General features: G+C 38.0%; 1 protein-coding gene across 2 annotated transcripts in view; it reads right to left on the minus strand.

Annotated features, from left to right (window-relative positions):
* EFHC1 (EF-hand domain containing 1) overlaps positions 1 to 27,836 on the minus strand; it is an 84,678-nt gene that overhangs the window by 7,997 nt on the left and 48,845 nt on the right. For both annotated transcript variants that reach the window (XM_017849603.1, XM_017849604.1), the window contains exons 6-9: positions 24,283 to 24,503; positions 19,359 to 19,499; positions 10,554 to 10,767; positions 10,017 to 10,164 (exon numbers count right to left, since the gene is read on the minus strand). In XM_017849603.1, the coding sequence (XP_017705092.1) occupies positions 10,017 to 10,164; positions 10,554 to 10,767; positions 19,359 to 19,499; positions 24,283 to 24,503 (724 nt within the window). The remainder of the gene's footprint in view (positions 1 to 10,016; positions 10,165 to 10,553; positions 10,768 to 19,358; positions 19,500 to 24,282; positions 24,504 to 27,836) is intronic.

Consider the following 27,836-nt stretch of genomic DNA (forward strand, 5'->3'; position numbering starts at 1 on the left):
AACATCACACACCGGGGCCTATCATGGGGAGGGGGGAGGGGGGAGGGATTGCATTGGGAGTTATACCTGATATAAATGATGAATTGATGGGTGCTGACGAGTTGATGGGTGCAGCACACCAACATGGCACAAGTATACATATGTAACAAACCTGCACATTATACACATGTACCCTAGAACTTAAAGTATAATAATTAAAAAAAAAGAGAGAATAGTAGCACAGGGTGTTGGGAAGACAGCGGTCTAACCCTTTGAAACACAACCATAATAAGTAGAGGCTCAATTTTTATTTCCTCTGCAAATGAAGGTACAGTTATAAAATTAAAAAGTTTAGAGCTGAAAGATTCCCTCATATTTCATCTTTATAAATCCTTTTAGAACAAAATGGGCCAAATAAACTCAGTAAGCATTCTTCCCTCTTTCAGTGATGAGAAAACACATCTGAAGAACTGAGTGACTGATCCCACATCCCATGTCAGCGGCAAGACTAGCACTCACATCCCACTCCAGTTCCAATATATTCTCTCAATTGTGCCCAGTCACCTCTCCCTGAATTCCTCTCCTTCCATAACTTGAAAACTGTCAATCTACCATTGCTTTTCTGTATTTATTTTTCTTGTGTATAATATTTTTAAAGTTCACTGTTGCAAATAACCTCTTTTAACTTATTTCCCCTTTTACCTGCTGGCAAGTCTTGCTGGGGAAGGTATAAAGTGGAATAACCTTTCAGGAAAAATTTGGAAACATGAAGCAACAGTCCAGCAAATAATCTCAAATAATTTATCCTAAGGAAATAATCATGGGTTGTATGCAAAGATACATCTATAAGATTGTTTTGAGATAGCCCAAATGTCCAAAAATAGGGGATTAAATAATTTACACTACAATAAAGGAACAGAATAATACTGTAGCCATTGAAAATGCTGCAGAAAGAGTATAAAGATATTTTTAGTGAGAAAATCAAGACATAAATGTATGTATAGAGTGTTACCTTGTGTTATAAAAGTTGTGGGGCAATAAGGGTATGTACTTAAAGTTGTTTATATTATTTAAAGAAACTCTGAAAAGATATTCAAAAAAATCAATGAAAGAGGTAGTTACCTATGGGGAGTGGAGGGTAAGAAGTAGGTACATGAAAGATGGGGTAGGAGCAAAGCTTCTCCTTGGTCCCTTCATATATATGTCTTAAAATATTTCATTTCACAAGGGTTCATGATAGACTATCAAGTGAAAAAAGCAAAATAGTATTACAGAATTTTCTACTTTATATGCATCTTTAAAAAACAAAATATTAGAAGTAGTTATCTCTGAGTTATAAGATTTTCAAAAATTTTTGCTATTTTCCATTTCTATTACCTAGATTTTATTCCCTAAATTTTCACATGCTGGTCATGTGTTACTTTTGTAGTAAGCCAAGAACAATAAAAATTGTAATAATCCCCAATATCTAAATGCTCTCTGGCATTATTCATTATAGAAGCAGAATATGTTTATCTGATTAATGTAATTCAAATCATATATACTAAATTATGAATGACCACCAGGGAGCTATTTTAGTGGCAGGAAGCAGTCAAACCTCAATCTTCCATGTGTTTCCAAGAACTAGAGCCATGAAACATATAAAGTTAAAATGTGATCATCCAATCATTTGGGGAAAGAGACAATAACTCTCCCTTTCCCGAAGAAGCTAGATTCCCATTCTCCTTTATACAGCAGGAAAAATGCCCATGGCATCTGCTGCCTTTGAGTAAGATGGAGTAAATTCACAGATAGATAGCAACAGGTGGTACTGTTTAAGGAAGAGCTAGTTAAAGTTACAGCCCTTACTTATTGCCAAAGCCCAAGTCAGGGCACATTCTGGAAAAGAGCTGCAAGTTACAGGGCAAGCTTTGCTCACATGGGTCAACAAGAAAACACAGGGGCCAGCTGGTTATGCCCAACAGGGACTGCCAACTGAGAGGTGGCTGGAGGTCCTAACATGCTGGGTGAAGACTCTGTGCCAAGCCCTCCAATGACCTTCCTTAACTTCCATAAAAGTGAACGTGCTTTATAGAGTGGCTAATCTTCCAGAGGTAAGAGGGATGTCACAGTTTTCTGTGTGCTCTTCAAATACTTTGCTATGAGCATCCTGGCAAAGTTCTCCACTTAGAAAATGAGACAGATAAGCAAAAAGAAGGAATAAGGAAGAGTTAGAAAGATGAAAATGACAATGGCTTCATTTTTAGTTGTACAAAGTGTGAGATGCTGGTGGCTCAGATGAACAAAGACATGTTGAAAATAGATTCAGCAGAATGGTCAGGAGAGCAATTCAGATACTGCAACGTCTAGAAAGTTTAGAGAAGGCAAGCAAGAGGACAAAAAACAGGACCTTGAGAAATGCCAACCTAGTAGACAGAAGTAGGAAAGACACACAGAATAGGCTTTAAGAGAGCTAGGACTACCAAAAACTTTGAGTTTCCAGAACTCAAAAGAGGATTTTAAAAGAGGGGTGGTAAAGAGTAATCAATATTATATGCAGATCAGAAAAACTGAACACTAGATCAAGGGGCCAGCAAACTATGACACCCAGGCCAAAGTCAACCTGCTGCCTATTTTTTATACATAACTTTTTATTGAAATACAGCCACTCCTATTCATTTACATATTGTCTATGGCTGCTTTCATGCTGTAAGGGTAGAATTGAGTAGTTACGCCAAAGAAGGTATGATCCATAAAGCCTAAACTATTTACTACCTGTCCCTTCACTAAAAAAAGAAAAAAAAATTGACAACCCTTGCTCTCAGAGAATAGATTATGAGCTCCCTATTCTCTTATATAATTGTCTAAGCATTTAATGTAAGGTTTGGTATATGGTATAAGCTCAAATATCTGTTGAATGAATGACTAAATGAGAAGAGTCCATTATACTTGGAAACAATCAATGACCTTCAAGAAAGAAATTTATGAAGCAGTCATTTAAAAAAGTCATAAAGATTCTGGAGCAGTCAGGAGGGAAGTGGTTACAGACACAAAATAGAAGAATTGGATTTGAAGAAATAGGAGGAGTTACTTATCTCTGACAAAAGAAGGTAAAGAGAAGAAGAGTGATAGTAGAGAAACATTCTAAGATGAAGGGTGAGAAAACTGATGAAGCCCACATTGGATCATTTGATCTCATATTTGAAACCAAATCACTTCCATTTCCTTAAAGAAAATGAGAATATTTGGACAATTCTCATGGGAAAAGTAGCTGGAAGTGAAAAAGAAAAAGATTAAAAAGATCATTGAGTAAGAGAGTAGGGTCCTCTTGAAGCTGAAGCGCACAAAAGGGCATGTTAATGGAACAAGAATAATACATATGAACAAGTGTGTGTATGTATCTATGCTATTCACACATGTGGATTTCCTGTGGAGGGTAGGTTAGTAAGTGTGTGCATTTGCTGTCCTTAAGTCTGAGTTCAAATACTGCAATGAGGACCCCAAACCCAAAGAGAATTTAAGACCTTGAAGATGAAGTTAATACTCAGTTACCTGTGCATTATTCTAATTTTCTGGCTCAGAGAAAGCAAATGGCCAACTCCAAATTTCATCATCTTGGAACTGACAATTGACAAAAACAAACAGTACTGGTCTGACAAGTACTCATGATCCCCTTTCATGACTCTGCAATGAGTGGCAAAATATATTTGTAACTGCATTTCCTTAGAGCAGGATTCTTTATCAGATGGGTGAGTCAAGAGCTAAATGCAGAATAGCTAGGAGACACAGAAGATGTGACCATGGATTCTTATCATCTCCATGCATTTTCCCTAACTCATCTCTCTGATCCATCACAAGAGAAGAAAGGGAGAGTGAGGATCAAAATGAGGATGGCAATGGATCTCTTAACCCATGTTGTAGTCCATTTATGTTGCTATGAAATAACTAAGGGTGGTAATTTATTTAAAAAAAAAAAAAAAAAAAGAGGCTTATTTGGCTCAGAGTTCTGAAGACTATATAAGGAACATGGTACCAACATTTGCTTCTGGTAAAAATGTCAGGCTGCTTCCTTTCATGGTGGAAGGGAAAGGAGAGCAGACATGTGCAGAGATCACATGATAAGAGAAGAGGCGAGCGAGAGAGAGTAGGTGGTGCCAGGCTCTTTTCAACAACAGTTCTCATGGGAACTACAAGTGAGAACTCATTCCTATGAGAATGGCACCAAGCCATTTATGATGGATCTGCCCTCAGGATCCAGACACCTTCCATGAGGCCCATCTCCAACACTGGGGATCAAATTTCAACATGAGGCTTGGTGGGGCCAAACAAACCATATCCATATGGCAACCTAAAATTTGAATTTCTCCTTATTTTTATTGATATCATGTTCTAAGAGTCACAGTGGTATCTTTTCCTCATTACTGCATTTTAAAAAACTTAAATTACTAAATTTAAAAAAAATGTTAAAGATGATTTAATTAGTGGTATGCTGAAGCAAGAAGCTTTCCAGTGTCTGCTGGTATTTGCATAAACAAGGGACAATTACAGAAAAAAACTTTTGGGAAGTATTAGAATATATGACTATGAATATGAAGTAGGTCTTTAATGCTGGTCAGCCACCAAACTATGCTTCTCCAGTCTGTTTAGCCTCCACTTTCCTGGACAGCTATCATATTTGTTTAAGTCCTGAGGCAATTTTTTTTTTTAATTAAAGATGTATCCATGAAATGAGACAATTTTTTTTTTTTTTTTTACATTTTAACATCTCTGGAATTAACATGCATTTTTCAATTAATGGTGAATATGGATTATATTTGGAAATTTTTTCTTTCTTAGTAGTAGCTAATATATGCTGTTTTAAATTTTATTTTATATTCATTTTGTTGATATTTACATATTCAATAAAAAGAGAATTTCATAACTTCTCCTCTCTCCTGAAACCTCCAACATCTCCCTCTATCCTCACTCTTTCTACTGCACTACTATCAGGAAACAATCACAAGGGCCTTCCAATATCTACCCACCTACTAGCATCTGAACCCACATATCCTGCCTGCCTTTTGCCTGTTGCCCTAGATCAAGGTTTTAAAGAGTAATCCCAGGACCTGTGGAGGTTCCCAAGACCCTCTGGGGGTCTGTGAAGTCAAAATTATTCTTGTGATAATACTTAGTCATTTATTTATCTTTTTACTCTTGTTTTCCCATAAGTACACAATGGAGTTTTCCAAAGGTCACACAACACAGGCTATCACAGCAGGCAGAATACAAAAGCGCATGAAAATCTAGTCATTTTCTATTACTAAAGTCAGATATTAAGAGGTTTGCAAAAATGTAAAGCACTATCACTCTTCTCACTCGATTTTCTTTGTAAAATATAGGTTTTTTCCACAAAATTATGTTATTTGTGTTAACATGAAATGGGTTTACTGTTTTCAAAATAAATTAATATTTGAAAATTTTCAGATACAATTTCTAATATGCTAAATGGCAATAGATATAAACACATAAAACTCTTTGGGGCCCTCAATAATTTTAAGGGTATAAAGGTGTCTCAAGACCCAAAAGTTTGAGAAATACTGCCCTAGGTGAATGGTTGGTGCTTCTATCTGAAGCCAATTCCTCCACTTAAACCCCATCCTCTCACAAACTCCAGAAATTCTCCCTGCTCTCTCACACACTTATCAATGCTTTCCTCTCTATGGAATCATTCCCATTAACATACAAACATGCTATTTCTTCTATGTTAAAACGAAAGCAAAAACAAAATAAAACAAGACCTTCTCCTGACTTTACTTTCTCTGCCAGCTGCTGCCTCATTTCTCTGTTGTCCTTTGCACCAAACCTCTCCAAAAGAGTAGTCTCCACTCTGATCCAGAATTCCTCTCTCCCATTCTCTCTTAAATCTACGCCATTAGGTTTTCCCCGTCTTCCCATTCCGCTGAAACTCCTCATTAGGTCTCCAAGGTCCCCAATTCCCTTAATATTGCTAAATCCCCATTTGATATACTGAATCATTCTGAGGTTGGAAGTGGGACTCAACTCTGGAGGCTCGGCTCAGACACAGGACCAAATTGAGGACTAGCTAAAATAGGTCTGGGGCAGAAGCAGCTTTCCGTAAGACATGCCCACCAGTGCTCCATATCAGTTTACCACTGCCATGACAACATCTGGAAGTAACCACCCCTTTCCATAGCAATGACACGAACACCTGGAAGATACCACCCTTTTCCTAGAAATTTCTGCATAAACTGCACCTTAATGTGCACATAATAAAAAGTGGGTATAAATATGAGTGCAGAACTGCCTTTGAGCTACTATTCTGGGCACAATGCCTAGGGGGTATCCCTACTCTACAAGGAGCAGAACCTCAGCTGCTGCTGTACACTGTTGCTTAAAAACAGTTGCTGTTTAACAGCACCAGCTCTCCCTGGAATTCTTTCTTGGGAAAAGCCAATAACTCTCCCTGGCTGAGCCCTAATTTTGAGGCTCACCTGTCCTCCATCAAGTCTGTCTTCCTTGATATGAAGGCATTTCTCAGTTTGCACAGTTCCAAGATGCATGAATTTCGACTACCACCATTTAGTAAAATAATCCATTCCCTCAACAACATGGTTCAAATTTCAGTCAACACAGTTATTAACTATGAGTAATTGCATAAAGTACAAACTTATCTGTCAGAACTTTAGTTCACTAACCACAATGTAAATAAACAGATGCATATCACCATCAGTGACAATTACATCACTTCTTTCAAAGTCTGTTTGTGACTGGTCACTGTATATTTGTTTTATAGTTCACACAGACAGTAAAGTGTGTAGCTATGTTGTCTCCTTGTCTCTCAGTGATACACAAACTGTATTTTACAAAAATGGATAATGAAAAGAGAGAATTGGCCAATAAGGATGAAAGTACAGCAAAGATGCAAGAAGTGAATTCAAGTCAAATATAAACGGAGTTACAGAAGAGAAAGCTGACTGTAGGAATGTCAACACAGCTGCCTTTCAAGAGCCTCTAGATGTGCAGCCAGTGGAAACTGGTGAAGGCAAACCTATCAACACAAATGAGAAAGGTGGTTGTAATGAAAAGAATGAAGATATCCCAGATGCCTGTAAAATGCTTCACATTAAAAGAACTCTCAGAGATATTTCATTCTCATTAAAAGAAGTCTAAGAGATATAACATTGAAAGCAAAAATCATAAAATGTTGGAAGTTGATCCATCTTAAACAGGAATATGACAATTCACCAAGGCATAGAACAGATGTTCACTCCGTATCATAAGTTATACAATGAGAAGTAGGCAAGTGCTGCTCAAACCGCTTTTGATAAAGTTTTTATAAAGCAATAAAACACTTTAATTCTTAATGTCATCAATGTTTTAAATTTCAGTGTGCTAAGTGAAAATTAGTTTTACTATTTTTTCATGTTCTTATACATTTATAACCATCAAAGTTTTAATATTGTGACAATTTTTTTTTTTTTTTTTTGAGACGGAGCCTTGTTCTGTTGCCCAGGCTGGAGTGCAGTGGCGTAATCTTGGCTCACTGCAACCTCCGCCTCCTGAGTTCAAGTGATTCTCCCACCTCAGCCTCCTGAGTAGCTGGGATTACAGGTGTGCACCACCATGCCTGGCTAATTTTTTTTGTATTTTTAGCAGAGACGGGGTTTCACCATGTTGGTCAGGCTAGTCTCGAACTCCTGACCTCATGCTCCGACTACTTTGGCCTTCCAAAGTGCTGGGATTACAGGCATGAGCCACTGCGCCTGGCAGTGACAAAAATTTTTAAAGGGCACAGAACAATTGTACATTTTCCCTTTGATTATTAAAATTGTTTTGCATGTTATTTTTTTACAGTCCTACGCTACCATGTAAACAAGGAACTACCTGTAATTTCTTCATTTGGCATGCAGGATGGCATCCACATTCACTTGGTTTTCTTCCTGTTTCATTGGTTTTCCTTTCCAGTTTCCTTAACTCTAAGTGTTGGTGGACCCCAGAGCTTAGTTCTTGGAGCCATTCTTTTCTTTATCTATACTAACTCCTTTAGAGACTTCATCCAGGCCAGGAACAGTGGCTCATGCCTGTAATCCTAGCACTTTGGGAGGCCAAGGAGGGAGAATCACTTGAGCCCAGGAATTCTGGGCAACAAACTGAGACCCCCGTCTCTACCAAAAATTTAAAAATTAGCCGGGCATGATGGCATGTACCTGTAGTTCCAGCTACTTGAGAAGCTGAAGTGGGAGGATCTCAGGAATTTGAGGCTGCAGTGAGCTATTACTCCACTATCAGCATTGCATGCCAGCCTGGGTGACAGAGCGAGATCCTGTCTCAAGAGAGAGACAGAGAGAGAGAGAGAGATGTCATCCAGTCTCACAGCCTAAAATATCACTATACGCCAACAACTCCCACATTTATATTGCCAGTCCAGACCTCTCACTCAAACTCCAGATTTACATATCCAACAGACTATATGTTCTTGACTTGGCTGTCTTAAACCTAATATACAATATATCCAGAACTGAAATCATCACCCCAACCAACAAAGAAGGCAACTGTTCTACCCACAGCCCGCATCTTCCCCATCTCAGGTGATCGCAATTTCTTCCTTCCAGTTGCTCAGGCCAAACATCTTGGAGTCCTCCTTAACTATTCTTTTCCCCTCACATCCCCTAGAAAATCTGTCTGAAGTCCAATTGGTGCTACCTTCAAAATATATCCAAATCAGACCACTTCTCCCCACCTCCACTGATACCACCATCCTAGGCCCAGTCATCACCATCTCTTGCCTGGAATACTGCAATAGTCTCTTAACTAATCTCTCTCCTAATCTATTTTCAATAAAACAGCCGGAATAGTTCTTTTAAAATATATATCAAATCTTGCCACTCCTCTATTCAGATGCCCCTGCTCCCAAAGGCTCATTTCATTCAGAGAAAAAAGCCAGCACCTTTCCAAAGACCTAGTAAGTCCTACACAATCTAGCCCATTGTTAATTTTCTAATTCCATCTCCTACTCCTCTTCCTCTCACTCACACCATTTCAGCCACCCTCACTGGCCTACTTCTTCCCAATGTTCGTTGAATACTTTAAGCAAGATATGCTAGCATTTAGGGCCTTTGCATGCACCATTTCCTCTTCCTGAAAAGCACTTCCTCCAGAAATCCACCCAGCTAACTCCCCTCAAGTGGTTGTTCAATGTCACCTCAAGGTACAACCACATACCCTGACCTACCTTCACAACCTACTGCCACTCTCCAGAAATACTTATTACTCTTAATTTGCTCCATTTTTTACAGCATTCATCACCCAATATACTGTATAATTTATTTGTGCTATTGTCTATTTCCTGCTGCTTGGAAGGTCAACTCAATGTGGGAGACAAATTCTTGTCTGCTTTGTTTACCGATAAAAGTCCATGGGCCTGGTGATAGTCTCTGACACATAGTAGGCATTTAATAATTATAGCTGACCCTTGAACAACAAGAATTTGCGTTGCACAGGCCCACTGATACCTGGATTTTCTTCTGCTTTGCCACCCTTGAGACAGCAAAACCAACCCATCCTCCTCAACCTACTCAACATGAAGATGAGGATGAAGACCTTTAAGATGATCCACATCCACTTAATGAATAGTAAATAATTTTCTCATTCTTATGATTTTCTTAATTTTATTTTCTCTAGCTTACTGTATTGTAAGAATACAGGATGCAATACATACGACATAGAAAATACGTGTTAACTGTTTATCAGTAAGTCACAAGTCACAAGTAGGCTATTAGTAGTTAAGTTTTGGAGTGTCAAAGTTATACATGAATTTTCAACTGTGCAGAAAGGCTGGTACCCCTAACTCCCACACTGTTCAAGGGTCAACTGTATTTGCTAAATAAATAAAGTTGAAAAAGTTCTAAGTTATTACACTGACACAGGGAACCTTCTGTTTATGTCTAATTATTCCCACCTGGTGAGAGAAATCGGCAAATCTAAAATGTGTTTACTCAAAGTCAGAATTAATTCCTGAATATCTTGAGTGTGCCAAACCCTAGCAATCAAACACATACCTTTCTGATTCTGAAGCAGGCGCTTCTAGCTTTCGGACATGTTTCTGAACTGACGCGAGTGCTTCTGGTGAATACTGGGCAGCATTGCTCTCCATGTATTTCAAAACATACTCGTCTGTATCAAGGATGATGAACCGATGACCAAATACTGGAGAGAAGGTAGCAGTACACTTAGCTTGGTGATGTTCTCTCACGCAATCAGAAGTAAAATAGTATTAACCTTCCTATGATAAATTCACAGTTATGCATTTATGACAGAAACTAATGAGCTTTCTTTAAATGACATACTAATATGCAGTCACTTGCTCAGTATTTACAAAACTTACTGTCGACATCTGTAGCCAACAAATGCAATCAACTTAGAGTTTAATTGATTAGGAAGGCGATTAACACATTATACCATATATACAAGGATAGTAGCTTTATCTCAGTTGCAGTATAATCTAATTGCTTCTTACAAGGGTAAAACGAATTAAATTCCAACTAAGAACTCATTCAGGCAGCCAGTAGGAAATTCTGGACTGTATTTAGACCTACCCTCAATCACAGCACCAATGAAGAAGTCACTGGGGCCATAGTAGATAGGGTTGTCCACTGTAGAGTATGGTTTAACAACTTTAGTCCTGCCAAGGTACTTGCCACCAATGATACCAGAATTGCGAACAGGAGGCTCAAAGATACTGATCATGTCAGTAGCTAGAAAGTAAGAGAAGACAAATCTCCGGTCTTTGTCTTCTGGGATGGGGGATTCCTACAAAGGTGAAGAAAAGAGGATATTATGAAGGTTCATGGTCTATGCAGATGTGCAAACTTAAATGCCTACAGGGGCCAGGTATAGGATATAAATGAAGCAGTCTGGGTTCTTACAATATAAACAAACCATCTATGGGGGAACTCTGGTGTCTCTGGGAAGAACATGCCTCATCTAAGGGAGGCTTCCCAAGGGAGGCCGCACCAACACAACTCAATGGCTGCCTTGTGAGAATGTAGGCCCAATGTTGCTAGATCTTTCAGTTTTTCAAAAGATAAAAATGTGGATTACTATTTTAAACCTCTGATTTTAAAGTACTGACTCCAACTCTTTTAAAGCACCATGAAGCCCAAACAAACACAGTATACTAGAGCATATATGTGGGCTACATTCTGACCACAGGCTGCTAGCTGAGACCTGTTGGCTGATACTATGTTCAACTTCATGAACACTAAAGTAAGGTTTTGTTTTTTAAGCAAATGTATATACATAATGTAAAAAAAAAAAATTAAAAAGAGGGGATAAGAGTAATATAAAATCAAAGAATTGAAAGTGATTCTGAGAAACTACCTTGTAGACAAGACTTTTTCTAAACCAAATTGCAGAGTGATCACACAACCCCTAAGAAAGAAATTCCAGGTCCAACAAACCTTAATACAGCTCTGCTTATTCCTAAAATCCACTCATACTGTAACTGTAGCACATCTTCTCTTTAAGCCCATGGGATTGTTCTTCCCATAGATGTATGGGAAGATTATGTACATACATAATAGATGTAATAGTTCTTCATCTATTAAAGAAGTCATTAGATTTTTCTCTTAGTGAAATAATCTTCTCATATCATTCCCTCATCTAATAGTTTCCAAATCATTTGGATTGTACACCCCATGTAGTAAAAATATAAATGTTAAACAATCACAATATAGTTAATAAAAATCAAATCATATCACTCCTCTGCTCTCAAACCTTCAAAGAATTCTTGTCACACTTAGAATAAAATACAAAGTTCTAAGCAGGGGCATACCAGGGCCATTGGGGGTGACAATAGTAATGGTTTACCATGGCAGGAAAGAGTACTATAAAACTTAAAAAAAAATTATTGTCTTTATTGGGAATGAGGTTTACATTTATAGAAAAGCTGCATAAATATTACAGAGAATTCTCATGCCCCTCACCAAGGTTCCCCTAATGTTAACATCCTATATAGCCATTAGTGCAATTATCTGAACCAGGAAAATAACAATAGTATGATATTAATAAATAAACTACAGTCCTTATTCAAATTTCACCTGTTTCTGACAAATGGTCTTTTTGTTTCAGGATCCCATCCAGGATCCCACATTGCATTTAGTTATTATTTCTCTTTAGTCTCCTCCAATATGTGATAGATAGTTCCTCAGTCTGCCCTTCTCTTTCATGACTTTGACACTTTTGAAGACTACTGATCAATTATTTTCTTGAATGTTCCTCATGCATCTCATTTTTGCATTTTTGGCAAAAGTATCCCAGAAAAGATGTCATGTCTTTAGTGTATACCAGGGAGTTTATGAAGTCAATATATCTTATTATGGATGACACTAACCTTGATCACTTGGTTAAGATTTCTGCTGGATTTCTTCCCTTAAAGTTACTGTATTTCCCTTTGCAATTACAAAACATCTTGTGGGAGATGTTTTGAGATTATGGGAATCCTATTCCTCCTCAAAGGTTTTCCCACTAATTTTAGCAGCCATTGCTGGATCTTATCTGCAACCGTGATTACAGCAGTGTGCATAATGATAATTTTTCTACTTCCCACTTTTGTTTTACACTTATTAACTGAAATTCTACTGTATGGAGGAGCCATCCCTTTGGGGAAGAGTATCACTGATGTTTAGAATTACAGGCAAATGATAATAAGAAGAAACAGACCAACTTTCAGTTGGTTTTATTTTTAAATTATCTGCAGCTTGTTATCTATACTTTCTTGTTACCTGGACTGCTCCCATCAGCCCATTCCTCTGGCCTTGTTATACCACTGGTTGCAGAGCCCTGGCTGGCCCCCGACCTGTCATTTCCACCTTTTTGCCCTCCATTCACTGCACACTGTCTTGGTCTTACATGCAGCTCTCTCAGATATTCCCCTGGCTGGCTCCCTCAGCTATTCCTTTGGTTTCTGCTCTGCTATGACCTCCTCAGAGAGGCTTTCCCCATTCTGCTGATATAAATGAGCCCCCTTCCCATCATTCTCTGTCTTGCTTTATTTTTTACAGCACGTTACTACCTATCCTTATACAATGTATTTATTTGACTAGAATGTAAGCTCCATGAGAGCAAATATTTGTCTATCTTGTTCTCCACTGTACCTTTGGTATCTAGAACCATATCTAGCCCAGAGTAGTCCTTTAATATTTATTGAATGAATTAATAATTAAACATATGTTCTTCTATATAAACATAGTTTGTGCATTAAAAGGCACATATAAAAATATCAGAGGCTATAAAATAAATGCACTCATAGTAAATAAACAGAGGCTGTAATATTTTCTTGACAAACACCACAGATGGTACTGTCTTGCATATCTCTTGGAAGACATTCAGCTGCTTTGAAGATCACAGTTCAAATCATGTTTCTTATGCTCTTCCAAAGCTTTGCCAAGTTTCTCAGCCAGCACTCCACTCTCAGTCCCAGAGAGTTTACCAGCATACTTTTACTTAGGCACCAATTGCCTATCAGAACTTAGTATACATTGTTTTCTCAGAACACATCCCGTGTCTTTGTCTGACCTCCATGGGACTTAATTGTCTCTGATCATTTCTCTAGCATATTCCCTTCTTTTTGAATTTCCATATATTTTCTTTTGAAGTCCCCCACCTCACTCATAAACCTTTTCCCCTTATTGTCAAGCACCCTTTCTTCCTCAAGAACTTTTGTGATGAGTCTAATGAATACATTCTCTATTTCATCAAATAGGTCAGGGGAAAACATCTGAAAATTACCATGACCAGAATATCACTTCTTTTTTCCTGCCCACATGAAGATATCCACTATTTCTTTACTAATAGTTCTGTTGGCTTTCTTTTAAATTTTTTTACTGTGAACAGTAACACAGAGAGAAAACTACAAAAAAACCCAAAACAACAATAAAAATACCAAAATGTATGGCCGAAAGAATTTTAATGAAGTGAACAACCATATAACCACCATCCAGGTTAAGAAACGGAACGCTGACAGAACCTCCCAATCAATATTCTATCCTTCCCCTACTGAACAGGTCATTGCTTTGAATTGTATGGTTTTCTTTAGTTTTGCTACAAAGCAGACATCCATAAAGTTTTGTTTTGTCTGCTTTTTAATCTTCATATAAACGAAATTACATAATATGCATGCATTCTTTTGTGTCTGGATTCTTATATTCAAAATTATGTTGATGTGATTCAGCCATGTTGTTATTAGTAGCTGTAGTTCATTAATTTTCACTGAACAGAAATCAAATTATGACACAAATAGGCCATAACTTATCCCGTCTCTTGTAGTAGACATTTAGGTCTATTTTTGCTATTATGAATTATGCTATTATAAACATTCTTATCTTTTGGTACACATATATTGCACCCTTAGCACAATCTAATATATTTGATTATGCCAAAGTGTTTTACAAAGTGGGTATACTCTCTTAGTAAAGAGTATGAGAGTTCCTATGGTTCCATATTCTCATCAACATATTAATGATTCTGATGGGTGGGTAGAGGCAACTCACTATGATTGTAATCTGCACTTCTTTAGTTACTAACAAGCAAAGCAACTTCTCATATGTACATATTTTTAAAGACAGAGTTTCTGTTGCCTGGGCTGGAGTGCAGTGGCAGATCATAGCTCACTGCACCTTCGAACTCCTGGGTTCAAGTGATCCTACCGCCTTAGTGTCCCAAGTAGCTGGGACTATAGGCACATGCCACCATGCCCAACTAATTTTTTTTTATCTTTGTAGAGGTAGGGTCTCATTATGTTTCCCAGGCTGCCTTCAAGTGATCTTCCTGCCTCGACCTCCCAAAGTGCTGGGAAAACAGGTGTGAATCACTGCACCTGGCCCTTCTTGTATGTTTAGTTGCCTCTTGGATATCCTCTTTTGTGAAATGCCTGTTCAAGTTTCTTGCTCATTTTTCTAAGTGATTTCAGAGAGTTCTTTACATATTCTGAATATAAGATCTTAGTTGATTTCTGTATTAAACATCTGCTCCCACTTGAAGCTTGCCTTTTTTTACACTCTTAATGCTGTTTTTTGGAAGAACAGAAAGTTTTCATCTTAATGTAGTCAAATTTATCCATTTTATTTTATTTTAATTTATTCAGAGCCTCGCTCTGTCACCCAGGCTGAAGTGGAGAGGGGCAATCTCAGCTCACTGCAACCTCTGCCCCCCAGACTCAAGTGATTCTCCTGCCTCAGCCTCTCAAGTAGCTAGGACTACAGGCATGTACCACCATGCCCAGCTAATTTTTTGTATTTTTAGTAGGGACAGGGTTTCGCCATGTTGGCCATGCTGGTCTCAAATTCCTAAGCTGGGGCAATCTGCCCGCCTTGGTCTCCCAAAGTGCTGGGATTACAGGCATGAACCACTGTGCCTGGCCATTTATCCTTTTTTAAAACATGACTGTCTTTTTGTATCCCACTAAATAAATCTTTCCCCACTATAACGTTAAGATTATTTATTGCTAAGAAGTTTTATTGTTTTGCTTTTCACATTTAGATTTTCAATCTACCTAGACTTGATTGCCATTTTTGGTGTGAGATGGAGGTCAAATTTTCTTCTCTTTTGTTACATGAATATCTAATTGTTCTGATATCATTGATTAGAAACATCTTCCTTTCCCAGCCCCTCTGCAGTGCTGTATTTATCATATGTCTTTTCCTGGGCTGTCTATTCTATTCCATTGGTTTGTCTATCCTTGCACCAAAAACATGTTGTTTTAATTACTGTGACTTTTAATACAGAGTGATATTTTGGTGAGCAAAATCCACTGATCTTGCTCTTCTCCAAGAGTATCTTGGCTATTCCTGGTGCTTTGCCTCTCCACTTAAATTACAGAATCAATTTGTCTGTAAAATAAAACATTTTGGATTTTCTGACTGTAATTACTTTTAAACCATAGATCAATTTGGGGAAAATATTTTATAATACTGAATTTTCTAACCAATGAACATGGTATATTCCTTCATTTATTTAGGTCTTCTTAATTTTCTCTCAATAAAATTTTAGGTGTTACATATCTTTTGTATGTAACATATCTTTTGTATATAACACCTAAAAGATATGGAACACCTAAAGTGTTTTTGTATGTAACATCTAGGTGTTACATATATTTTGTATGTAAAAGATATCACATATCTTTTGCATGATAAAGATATATCTTTTAGGTGTTACATATCTTTTGTATGTAACATATCTTTTGTGTGTAACACCTAAAAGATATGTAACACATATCTTTTGTATGTAACATATCTTTTGTATGTAACACCTAAAATATTATACCAAGGAATTTAATTTATACCTAGGAATTTAATATTTTTGATGCTATGGTAAATGGTATTTTTTAACTTTATGTTTTCTTTGTTGCTATTTGTATATTGACTTCCCTAATGTAGAAGTCAGATTCTTTATTTTCTATATATACAATTGTTCATTTTGGATAATGACAATTTTATTTTTTCCTTTTCAATCAGTATGCTTGTTTATTCACTTCCTGTTTCACTGTTCCAGCTAGGACTTCCAGAACAATGTTGACCAGAAGGGGTGATAGCAGTCTTGCCTTGTTCCTAATCTCAGAAAGTACCCTTTCAACATTTCATCACTAAGTAAGCTGTTTGTAGTAGACTTTTCACCATACCCTCTAACAGATTAAGGAAACTCCTTTTTATTCCTTTTTTTATTATTAAGAGTTTTGTTTTATTTTTTACTTTTTTAAACTTTTATTTTAGGTTCAGGGGTATATGTGAATTTCATTTTTAAATCAGATTGATTTTAGCAAATGCTGTTCAAAAGCTAATTTTCTCTTTTATTCTGTTAATGTGATGATTTTCAAAACTGAAACAGACTTTTTTGGCTTATTTCTCATTTTTTGCTGAAAATCTCAATTTTATTCTTTAACATGGTAAACAAAGGGTTTTTAAATTTTTTAAATTGTTTATTTCATTTCATTTCATTTCATTTTTAGACGGAGTCTTGCTCTGTCACCCAGTCTGGAGTTTAGTGATGCAGTCTTGGCTCACTGCAACCTCCACCTTCCGGGTTCAAGTGATTCTCATGTCTCAGCCTCCTGAGTACCTGGGATTACAGGCGCGTGCCACCATGCCTGGCTAATTTTTGTATTTTTTTAGTAGAGATGGGGTTTCAGCATGTTGGCCAGACTGGTCTCAAACTCCTGATCTCAAGTGATCCACCCTCCTTGGCCTCCCAAAGTGTTGGGATTACAGGCGTGAGCCACTGCTCCCGGCTTAAGTTTAAGTTTCATAATGCCAGTATCTGAAGTCCCTATAGGTATATTCTATAGTCTCTTATTTCTGGTCACTTTATGTTATCTTGTCTTGTTTCTGAACACTGTATTATTAATATTGTTACACTGTATTTTTAAAATTCTAGAAATAAATTGAAGCCGAAAATGATGTCATCTGCAGAGAATTTGTTTGCTTCTGACAGTCACCTGGGGTTATTAGAATCCAGGATCACCTTAATCTGATTTGTAAAACTGAGACAATCAGGGACTATAATTCAAAGACAGACAATAGTCCCTTCAAAGATTAGCTACAGACAGACTGAAGCACAGAGGGTTTACCAGGAGCTTCTGCCTTTGACAGGCCCTAAATAGATTCCAATGTTTGTCCTCACAGGTGGGTCTTCTGAAATCAGTTAATGCGCCTAGCGGAAAAATGGCCCCAAATGTCAGGTTCACTTCTGTGGTTCTCATTGTTTCCCTGGTTCTTGTTCTGTGATTCTTCACATCTTGCTAGTTGTTCAGCACCTTCAAGTGGTAACGCACATACACATACACATACATATACATATACGTGCGCGTGCGCACACACACACACACACACACACCCCTCAGCAAGAGGGCTGATCCAAATTATCCGGTCTATCACGGCTAGGAATAGAAGTCCTCTACAAACGCTTTAACTTTTTGTGATATATCATGTTTGACCAGGTTGTTTGTGAGTACAGAAGGCTGCAATCAAAAGAAATTTATCCTTTCTCCTTAGTTAGCAATATCTAACACTATTCATAGCCATTTTTGTAATCAACTTTGTATTAATTTTTCCAGGTTTTTCATGTATCAAAGGTAAGCTTACAATTTTGCAGTTTACAAACCCATATGAGTTCCTTTCCCTTTTCTAATCCTAAGTGTGAAACTAGCTCTTCATCAAAAGAATACTGGGTTGAAAGCCAGAAGGCTGACTTCTAGTCCTACCCCTGTCTAAGCAGCACTGGATCTGGGACAAGATAACTAGCCTTTCTGTTTCTTAAGTTTTGAAACATAAAATGGGTAAAATATTGTATTGCCTTACTCATGGATAATGTGTGCAGAAATAAATTATTTTGCCTACTGAACGAGCAGTTAATGAGTACCTACAAAGTCTAGAAAGACATGATTCCTGCCCTTAAGGAGTTGTAGTTACCATATCATAATTCGACAAGGCGCTTGAATTTTAACAGTAACTGAAAGAATCTAGTACTACAAAACTTTTGTTGGTCAGAATCCTTATGGAGAGTGCTGTAGTTGGCCTACATTTTGCTGTTTTGTTGTTTTCTTAAAAAAATTTGTTTTAGCCAGGACTCCCTTTTATTTAAAGCTTTGTACAATCATTTTCTAAAATCTATTATTCAGTTGTCTTTACCTCAGTTTTTATCTTTTCAAATACATGTATGTAGTTTGAAAAGTCACCTGACACCTCCTACCCCCAGCTCCTAATTCCTATTCCCAGATATAACTTATTTCAACTTCTGCTATTTATGTCCACATTTCTAAGAAAATGGTTAGGTTCCTAGTCTACATTTTTTTTCCATTTTAAAGACCTTATACTTTGAATTTCTATCAATAATTTATCTCATACAATTCAGCTAATTAATGGGATATGCAGCACTTGAGTGTATGTCTATTTCCAACTGCATGCTCTTAACTATTAGTCACATAACCTCTCAAGATATCAGGCAAGATATCACAGGTAAATGCAGAACTTACTAAGACATGGTCCCTAACCTCAAGGAAATCACAGTATATGAAAAAGCCACACAGATACACACATGGTTTGAATATTAAGCAATTTCATAGTTAATAAAAGAGGCAAAAGGTCTGTCAACATTTGAGGTGTTAAGAGTGAGAGATTAATGATCTAAGAAAGATTACTGGGAGAGATAGGACTTGATCTAGGTCTTAGCTCAGGGGCACCATACTTAATACTATCCAACCTCCCTGAAGGCTGGGTACTAGATACAATGGTTGGTTGAGTCAACACATAACTCTGACAGCTGTTAATCTATAGCTTACAGACAAAATAAACAATCGTACGCAGTACTGAGATAGAAGAGAATCTTTAGTATATAAAAATTAGCCTCACCAGTGCAGCCAAATAACGAAGCACCTTGTTATCATTCACCAGCATTTTAATAACATCTTTTTTTGGAGCTTTTGGAATGAGAGCAAAGCAATTCTGAGCAGAATCTTCCACTAGTCCAAAACCATTATAAGGAGGCAACTCCTGGAGATATACAGGAAGCAAGACGTAAGGCAAATGCTACTTGTGTTAAAATTACATTAAAGGTAACTATGAATTTAACGAAAAAAACTCTAGAAAATACTTATTCAAATTTATTTTCTATATAAACAAATACAGTCAGAAAAAACAACTTATCCCCTTCCTCTTCGTGGATTTTGCATCATGTTCAGTGATCACAGAAGTAACTGATGATGCTCTAAAGTAACTCTCAGGGCTGGAGAGAAACTATTGCTGATGTAAACTGACCCCTTACTACAAAAGCAGGACCTAGTCCCACCCTAGTCCCAATGCAAATGACCCTGTAGTCATCCTAGCATGGGTCTGTCTATGACTTCTTTGCTCTAGGATGTGGACCTCACCCTAGCAGACCTGGAAACTGTTTCCTCAGTTCACCCAAAGTAAGACAGAGAGAGAGGGAGGTGGGGAAGGGAGAGGGTGTGGGGGGGAGAGAGAGAGTGAGTGTATGTGTGATAGGGGAAAGGTGGTAAGAACTTGATTCAAGCGACTTTTTCTCCTACTTACATCCATATTTCTAACCTTTTTATTTCTTGATTTCTGCCTCACAGAACAGGATGACAGCTATAGTTTTCTGAGAACTCAGATCCCTTGTCCACACAGGACCCCCTTTCTTCATGAAAAAGTTCAATTTAGGAAATTATTTTTCAGATACAAAGGTTATTTAATGAGTTTGCGTGAAGATATAGGTTGAGCTTGTATGTTTCATTTAGGCTCCATGAAGAGCCTGAAGCATCACTGTAGGATGCTAAGATTTATTTCCCTAAGAACTTTAGGTCAAAGACTAAGTCTTCCTCCTCCTCATCTAATGATAGGCAAACATCAGCAGAGTTATTTATTCCTGACTCCTCTTTGCTATGCTTTCTTAGGAAATTCAGCTTGTAGCACACATTTTCTCTTGTATATACCTCCACAAAATCTTTTTATGTATTATTTTCAGGCACTTTAACAAGTAAGTCCATATAGTCCCTAGTACCATCCATAACAGAGTATTTCTTCAACAACAAAGGACTATTAAATTTGTCCATGGCGTACTACTTGGAACACTGACCCCAAAATCACTAGTTGGGACTGTAGTTAATGTGATAGGCATGGCTAGAATATTACTAGTAGATTTAGCAGATGGAAAATGACCTAATTTGCTTCAATCGCAAAACCACTACTCAGTGAATTTACATGTTACTATGGGCAGAGGAACCCTGAGCTGATGGCCTACGTGCTAAGCAGTTGAGTTTTCTCTGGAGGCTAGGCAGAAACTGCAAAGTGGTGGTATCTGAACTTGCTTTGCACTTGTACCAACAACACACAATGAGAGCATCCTGGCTGGGGGTGCCAGTAGGGAGGTCACTGAGGGTTGAGGATTTTGCAATAAGAAGGTAGCTATAAAGCCTCTGGGCCTTCTTCTCAAATTCCTGTTGTATTTTAACAGACTACCTGTTTTTCCTGAATATACCTCACTTTCCCTGCCTGGAATAAAGACCTTCCCTAAATATCAGTCCATATTCATGGTATCCTGGCATCTTGCTTCTCATACTTTAAGCTACTGCTTGGGTGGGTCCTGTTGTAAACTAGATGAACACTCATCTGACTATGGATATCACACTCCTAGATACTCCTGCTCATATGATCCACTTACCACAGTTTCTGTCTGGACATCTTCAACTGAGCTAGTAGTATACATAGAACCCAAGAGTACCACAACCTTCAGATACTGCTTTCAGGAGCAATCTCCACAGCAGATTAGCTTTCCTAATTCTGGTTTCTTTCTTTTCCCTACCAGTATGCCTCCAGATGGAGCCAGCCTGAGAGAAAACACATCTGGCTATTGCATTTATGTTTACTTATTCCTGATCTAGCAGAGAAGCCTGACTTACAAGTGCCATGTCTCTCGAATTGAATATATCCATTTCATATCTACTTCTACCCCTCCATTGGCTTGGCTCTAGCTTTATCCCTCTAGACTCTGCTACAAATTCCTATCCCTGGTTTCCATTTATGTTATTTAGGGTTAAAATGACTGAGGTGTAATGACTAAAAAGTGTTTGCTGATTAGTAATCGGCATTCTATTTATCTCCAACAAATTTCATGGACAGATGGAATTTGTTTACTATAGAGCTATTTATTATAGAGAAAGTATGGGAAAGAAACTGACCAAAAACTGTAATTAATGTGCCAAATGTATAGATGTTTTATTATATAAAATTAGTTTTATTATACAAAGGGGCTGGGATAGAGCAAAATAACCAACTAAAATCTACAGTAGATCTTCAGTTCCCTCTGCTCTTTATACAGGGCTTCCCTCTCTTTTCTTTACTTCAAGATAGGTTACGAGAAAAAAAAAAAGATGATAGTAATAAGGATGGGGAACAGAGGTATTCTAAGACTCAAAAGCTTTCATCGGCTCAAAAGATAGATCAGGCCAGTGCAGTGACTCATGCCTGTAATCCTGGCACTTTGGGAGGCCAAGGTGGGTGGATCACTGAGGTAGGGAGTTCCAGACCAGCCTGGCCAACATGGTGAAAACCCATCTCTACTAAAAATACAAAAATTAGCTGGGTGTGGTAGCACGACCTGTAGTCCCAGCTACTGGGGAGGCTGAGGCATGAGAATAGCTTGAACCTGAGAGGTGGAGGTTGTAGTGAGCCAAGACTACACCACTCACTTCTGCCTGGGAGATAAAGCAAGACTCAGTCTTTAAAAAAAAAAAAAAAAAAAAAAAAAAAAAAAAAAATAGGTCAAAGTCCTTTCACTAAGCAAAGGGCATCACTATGTTGCAATCTCTCACTACTCTACCTCCTGGTTAGACAACCATCCTTATCTATAAACTGAAGAGGTAAAATAGTTCCCTTGATCAAAATCTAAATCTGATCCCATGCTATTTCCCCCCATATACTGCATCAACTGCTGCCAAAAAACTTAGGGGCAGAAGGTTTATCATAATGATTTTTCTTTTCACAATCCATATACACCAGGAGAGGGTTTATCATCATTCTTAATCAATGAACACATCATTGATAAAGAAATCTATCAGAGAAAAAACTGACAGCAAGAGGTATTATCACCCACACTTCCTTCCAGAAATTGTATTGCCTCTGGGAACTCACAGCATACCAAAATCCAAATCCTTCTTTGTAATCATTTCTATAAAACATTGTTTCTAAAAGTTTTGCCTAAGACACCACTTCTTTTTTGCAGAACACCTTCATAGCCAATTTTCTTCAGTCCAGTTCAAGAAACATATACCTCCTATTTTTTAGGCACTGTATTAGGTACTAGGAGAGAAAGATGAGTAGGACATAGTCTCTGGCCTCAAGGGAGTTACAATCTAGTACAAAAGATTCACTAGCAGATAATTTAATAATAGAGAAGTGCTAGTGGAGAGAGGCAGAGAATACCCCAGGAATAGAGATGAAAGGCTTTTAGCCCTACCTGGAGCTTTAGAAAAGACTTCTTGGAGAGGAAGCCTACACTGGGTATTGGAGGATAAAAAAGAGCTGCATGTAAGAACAGAAAAGTGGTTCAAGGAGGAAGAGCACAAGCAAAAGTTCCTGGGAGTAAAACAAGATGCTGTACTGGCAGAACCACAGAACTCAGTACGACTGGAGGCCAAGTGCAAGCAAGAGGAGCAGCTGTTGGAGGGGAAGGCAGAGCCCTGGCTGGAAGCACTCAATCATTTCATCATTTTTTCATGCCTTTCTTTTGAGGAGAAAGGGCCCAGTGATATTTTACACACACAGTAGTCTTTTAATTTATGAATGGGTGTATTTTAATTATCTTTTAATTGTATGAATAGATGTATTTTCATACATCCATTTCATGAATGGATATCATTTATTTTGTCAATCTCCTCACACTTTTTTTTATAAATAATGCTACAATACACATTCTTCCACATGTTTTTAGAGTCCCCAAAGTATATTTCTAGGTAAAAGACATGAGATACATCTATATCTATATATCATAATATAAACCATATTATGTATGTGTCCTATCATCATATATATCCAATATCATATATATTATAAACCATAATGAGTTATAATATATATATCGAAACAGATATATCTATGTATTTTTTGAGACAGACTCTCACTCATTCTGTTGCCCAGGCTGGAGTGCAATGACGTGATCTCAGCTCACTGCAACCTCCATCTCCCAGGTTCAAGCAATCCTCGTGCCTCAGCCTCCCCAGTAGCTGGGATTACAGGTGCGCACCACCACACCCGGCTTTTTTGTACTTTTAGTAGAGACAAGGTTTCACCACGTTAGCTAGGCTGGTCTCTAACTCCTGACTTCAAGTAATCTGCCTGCCCTGGCCTCCCACAGTGCTGGATTACAGTCGTGAGCCACTGTGCCTGGCCAGAAAATATATATGTTATTTATTTATCAAAATAAAATAGACAACAAATTGCCCTTCAGAAAGTTTCCTCTGATTGGCTTTCCCATAAACAGTATATGAAAATTCCCATTTCTTCATATAGGGCAAACACTGAACATCGTGAATCTTTTAAAATTGAACAGATGCAAAAACATCATTATTTTCATTCTATTTCATTGATTATCAGTTACATTAAGGGTCTTTTCATAATTTTTTTTGCCATTTGTATTTCTTCTTTTGTGAACAACTGTATTACATATACTTTGTCCATTATTTATCGAATATTTGCATAGAAGTCTTTTTTCTTTTTCTTAAATTTCTACCTCAAAAAATTAGTTTTCTCACCACACTAAGAAGTACTATCTGATTACCTGTTTTACCGGAGGTGGTTCCTGCTTGTTCACATCAATACGTGGTAAATCAGTGATTCCAAACTTCTCTTTGTAATACCGTCGAGTAAATGGATCACAATCATAAATGAAGAAAGTTCTTCCAAGGACAGTGAGTGACTTCCCAACAATGAAGTCTTTAGCAGTATACCATTCCAACACTTCTTGGTCAGAGATTTCCAGCACACACTGAGGGAAGTTCTCTAATATAAGATGGTGTTAGAGAGAAAAGAAGAAGGAATGAGCGTGTCAAGAAAGACTTGACACACAACAACCATTCTTGAGAACCTGAGGGAGTGCAGTCTTTTGCTCTGGTCAAGAGTCAGGGTCTCCCCTACATTCCCACTAGAACACATGGCTGTGTATTTCCATCTGTTGATAGGACATATACATAATAAAGTTTTTGTAAAGTCTCTCTCCCATATTCAGCTCAAACTATCACTACAAATCACTAATTTTAGCAAATTAATGCTTAGAAGAAATCACTACAGGAGGAAAGAACAAATGTCCTTCTATAAGGGTAAAGTCTTAGGTCTAGGAAAGATCGAAGTCATTCAGCTCAACTTCCCACCTGTTTATCCATTCATCCAACAATTACTAGTGACCATCATGTACTAGGTGCACTGCTAAACACTGGGATTACAATAATTAACACTGTAGATACAATTCCTGACTTCATGGAGAAAATATTCTGTTTAGGGAGACAGATACTAAAAAATTATATAAATAATGGTTTCATTTCAGTTGTAATCACTGCTATTAGGATACTGTAAGCTAGTCCTAGAGATAGGAGGCAGGGACAGTCAATGAGATGATGACAATAATCCATTCATGTGGGAATAAATAATTGCCAAATGTAGAATCAATCTTGCATTTGTGAAATAATTCCAGTCTTATCTTACTGTTTCATGAGAACTAAGAATTAACTTGTTTAAGATTGATTCCCTGGGCTGGGCACGGTGGCTCACGCCTGAAATCCCAGCACTTTGGGAGGCTGAGGCACTGAGGTGGGTGGATCAGCGAGGTCAAGAGATCGAGACATCTGTTGCCCACATGAGAGATAACCCATCTCACTTACTAAAGATATAAAAAATTTTTTTTTTATTTTTTTTTTAGCAGGGCATGGGGTGGCGCTGTAGCCACGCTACTTGGGAGGCTGAGGCAGAGAGAATACGCTTGATTGGGAGGCAGATATAAGGATTGCAGTGAGCCGGGATTGTCTTCAGTCTGGCTCTTAACAGAGTGAGAGCTCTATGTCAGGACAAATATCAAAAAAAAAAAAAAGAAACGCAGAGAAAAAAAAAAAAAAAAGGTTGATTACCTGCAGCTTGGCATCCAAGGAAATCTTAAGAGTCAATCAGTTCTAGTAGAGTGCCACATCCCATAGTTGTAACCACAAAGCTTTGGCACAGAACCCTGATTACAACGGGGATGAAAAGTAGGCTGATGTTCTCCTAACTGGCAATTACTAAGATTGAAAAACAGGAATAAGGCTAACTTTCTGCTATAACAGGCATAAAATTTGAACTCCGGCCCTTGATCATGGCAAAGGAGGGCCTGCTATTTCCCTAATAATGCATCTTATTAATAAAAGTTCTACAGTCCAAGGGATCCTTCTCCCTATGTCTGCTCCCAACCCTACTACCTCCCTTTGAGCTTCCCCAGGAAGTGATGGGCAATGGGTGACACAGCTTCTGACTATATGAACTTCCCTTAGTATACAATATTCCAGCAGATCTGGTATATGTATGTGTGCTGTCCAGTCATCTGCCTTTGTTTGCTCAACAAATTATTTTTTCATATAATGCTGGATCTGGTTTACTGATATATCTTGTTTAGGATTTTTGCATATATCTTCTTAAGTGAGAATGACTGTAGTTTTTCTTTCTCATGGTGACTTTGGTTTCACTGGCCTTTTAAATGAAAGAATTAAGAAGTTCTCCTTCTCTCTAAAAGGGTTTGTGTTAAGCTTAGAATTATCTGTTCTTTAAATATTTGTCAAAAATCTTCTGTAAAATTATCTGGATCTGCTGGCTTTTTTGTGGGAAATGTTTAAACTAAATCTATTTCTTTAATGTTGAAGATATTTGGTTTTCTATTTCTTCATAAACAAGTTACACTTTTTTAAAACTGCTCATTTTGGCTGGGCGCGGTGGCTCACACCTGTAATCCCAGCACTTTGGGAGGATGAAGTGGGCGGATCACGAGGTCAAGAGATCAAAACCATCCTGGATAACACAGTGAAACACCGTCTCTACTAAAAATACAAAAGAAAAAAAATTAGCTGGGTGTGGTGGCACGCGCCTGTAGTTCCAGCTACTCGGGAGGCTGAGGCAGGAGAATGGCATGAACCCGGGAGGCGGAGCTTGCAGTAAGCCCAGATCACGCCACTGCACTCCAGCCTAGGTGACAGAGCGAGCCTCCATCTCAAAAACAAAAACAAACAAAAAACTGCTCATTTTACCTAGGTTTTTAAGTTTATTGGCATAAAGTTGTATTATTCTTTTATTTTATGTTTAATAGTTATGGCATTTTAAAGAATGCTTTTTTTTTTCTTTTTTTGAGACAGAGTCTTGCTCTGTTGCCCAGCCTGGAGCGCAGTGGCGATCTTGGCTCACTGTAACCTCTGCCTTCCAGGTTCAAACGATTCTCCTGCCTCAGCCTCCCAAGTAGCTAGGACTACAGGTGCATGCCACCACGCTGGGCTAATTTTTGCATTTTTAGTAGAAATGGAGTTTCACCACATAGCTAGGCTGGTCTCAACTCCTGACCTCAAGTGATCCGCCTGCCTTGGCCTCCCAAAGTGCTGGGATTACAGGTGTGAGCCACTGTGCCTGGCCTCTTCTTTTATTTTTAATATTGTGCATATGTGTCTTCTTTTGTTTATCCCTTCATAAATCTTGTCTATAGTTTGTCATTTTATTAGTCCTTTCAAGGAAACGACTTTTGACTTGACAAATCTTCTCTGTTACCTTTGTTTTCAATTTCATTATTTTCAGACTCTTATTTTATGATTTCCTTCCTTTTAATTTCTTAATATTTTAATTTTTAAATTCTTTAGATTTCTAACTTTTTAAGAAAGATGCCTAACTTATTGTCATCTTTCTTCTTAGTAAGCATTTAAAGCTATATATTTTCCTCCAAGTACGTCTTTTTTTTTTTAGAGTTTTAAGAGTCTTTGCTACCATTCAGTTCTAGGTATTTTCTGACAATATTTTTTTTAACTCATGGGTTATTTGAAAATATGCTTTTCGGTCAGGCGCGGTGGCTCAAGCCTGTAATACCAGCACTTTGGGAGGCCGAGACGGGCGGATCACGAGGTCAGGAGATCGAGACCATCCTGGCTAACCCGGTGAAACCCTGTCTCTACTAAAAAATACAAAAAACTAGCCGGGCGAGGTGGCAGGCGCCTGTAGTCCCAGCTACTCGGGAGGCTGAGGCAGGAGAATGGTGTGAACCCGGGAGGCGGAGCTTGCAGTGAGCTGAGATCCGGCCACTGCACTCCAGCCTGGGCGACAGAGCAAGACTGCGTCTCA

This window comes from Rhinopithecus bieti, unplaced genomic scaffold (genome assembly GCF_001698545.2).
Source record: "Rhinopithecus bieti isolate Rb0 unplaced genomic scaffold, ASM169854v2 scaffold_31531, whole genome shotgun sequence".
NCBI classification, from domain to species: Eukaryota; Metazoa; Chordata; class Mammalia; order Primates; family Cercopithecidae; genus Rhinopithecus; species Rhinopithecus bieti.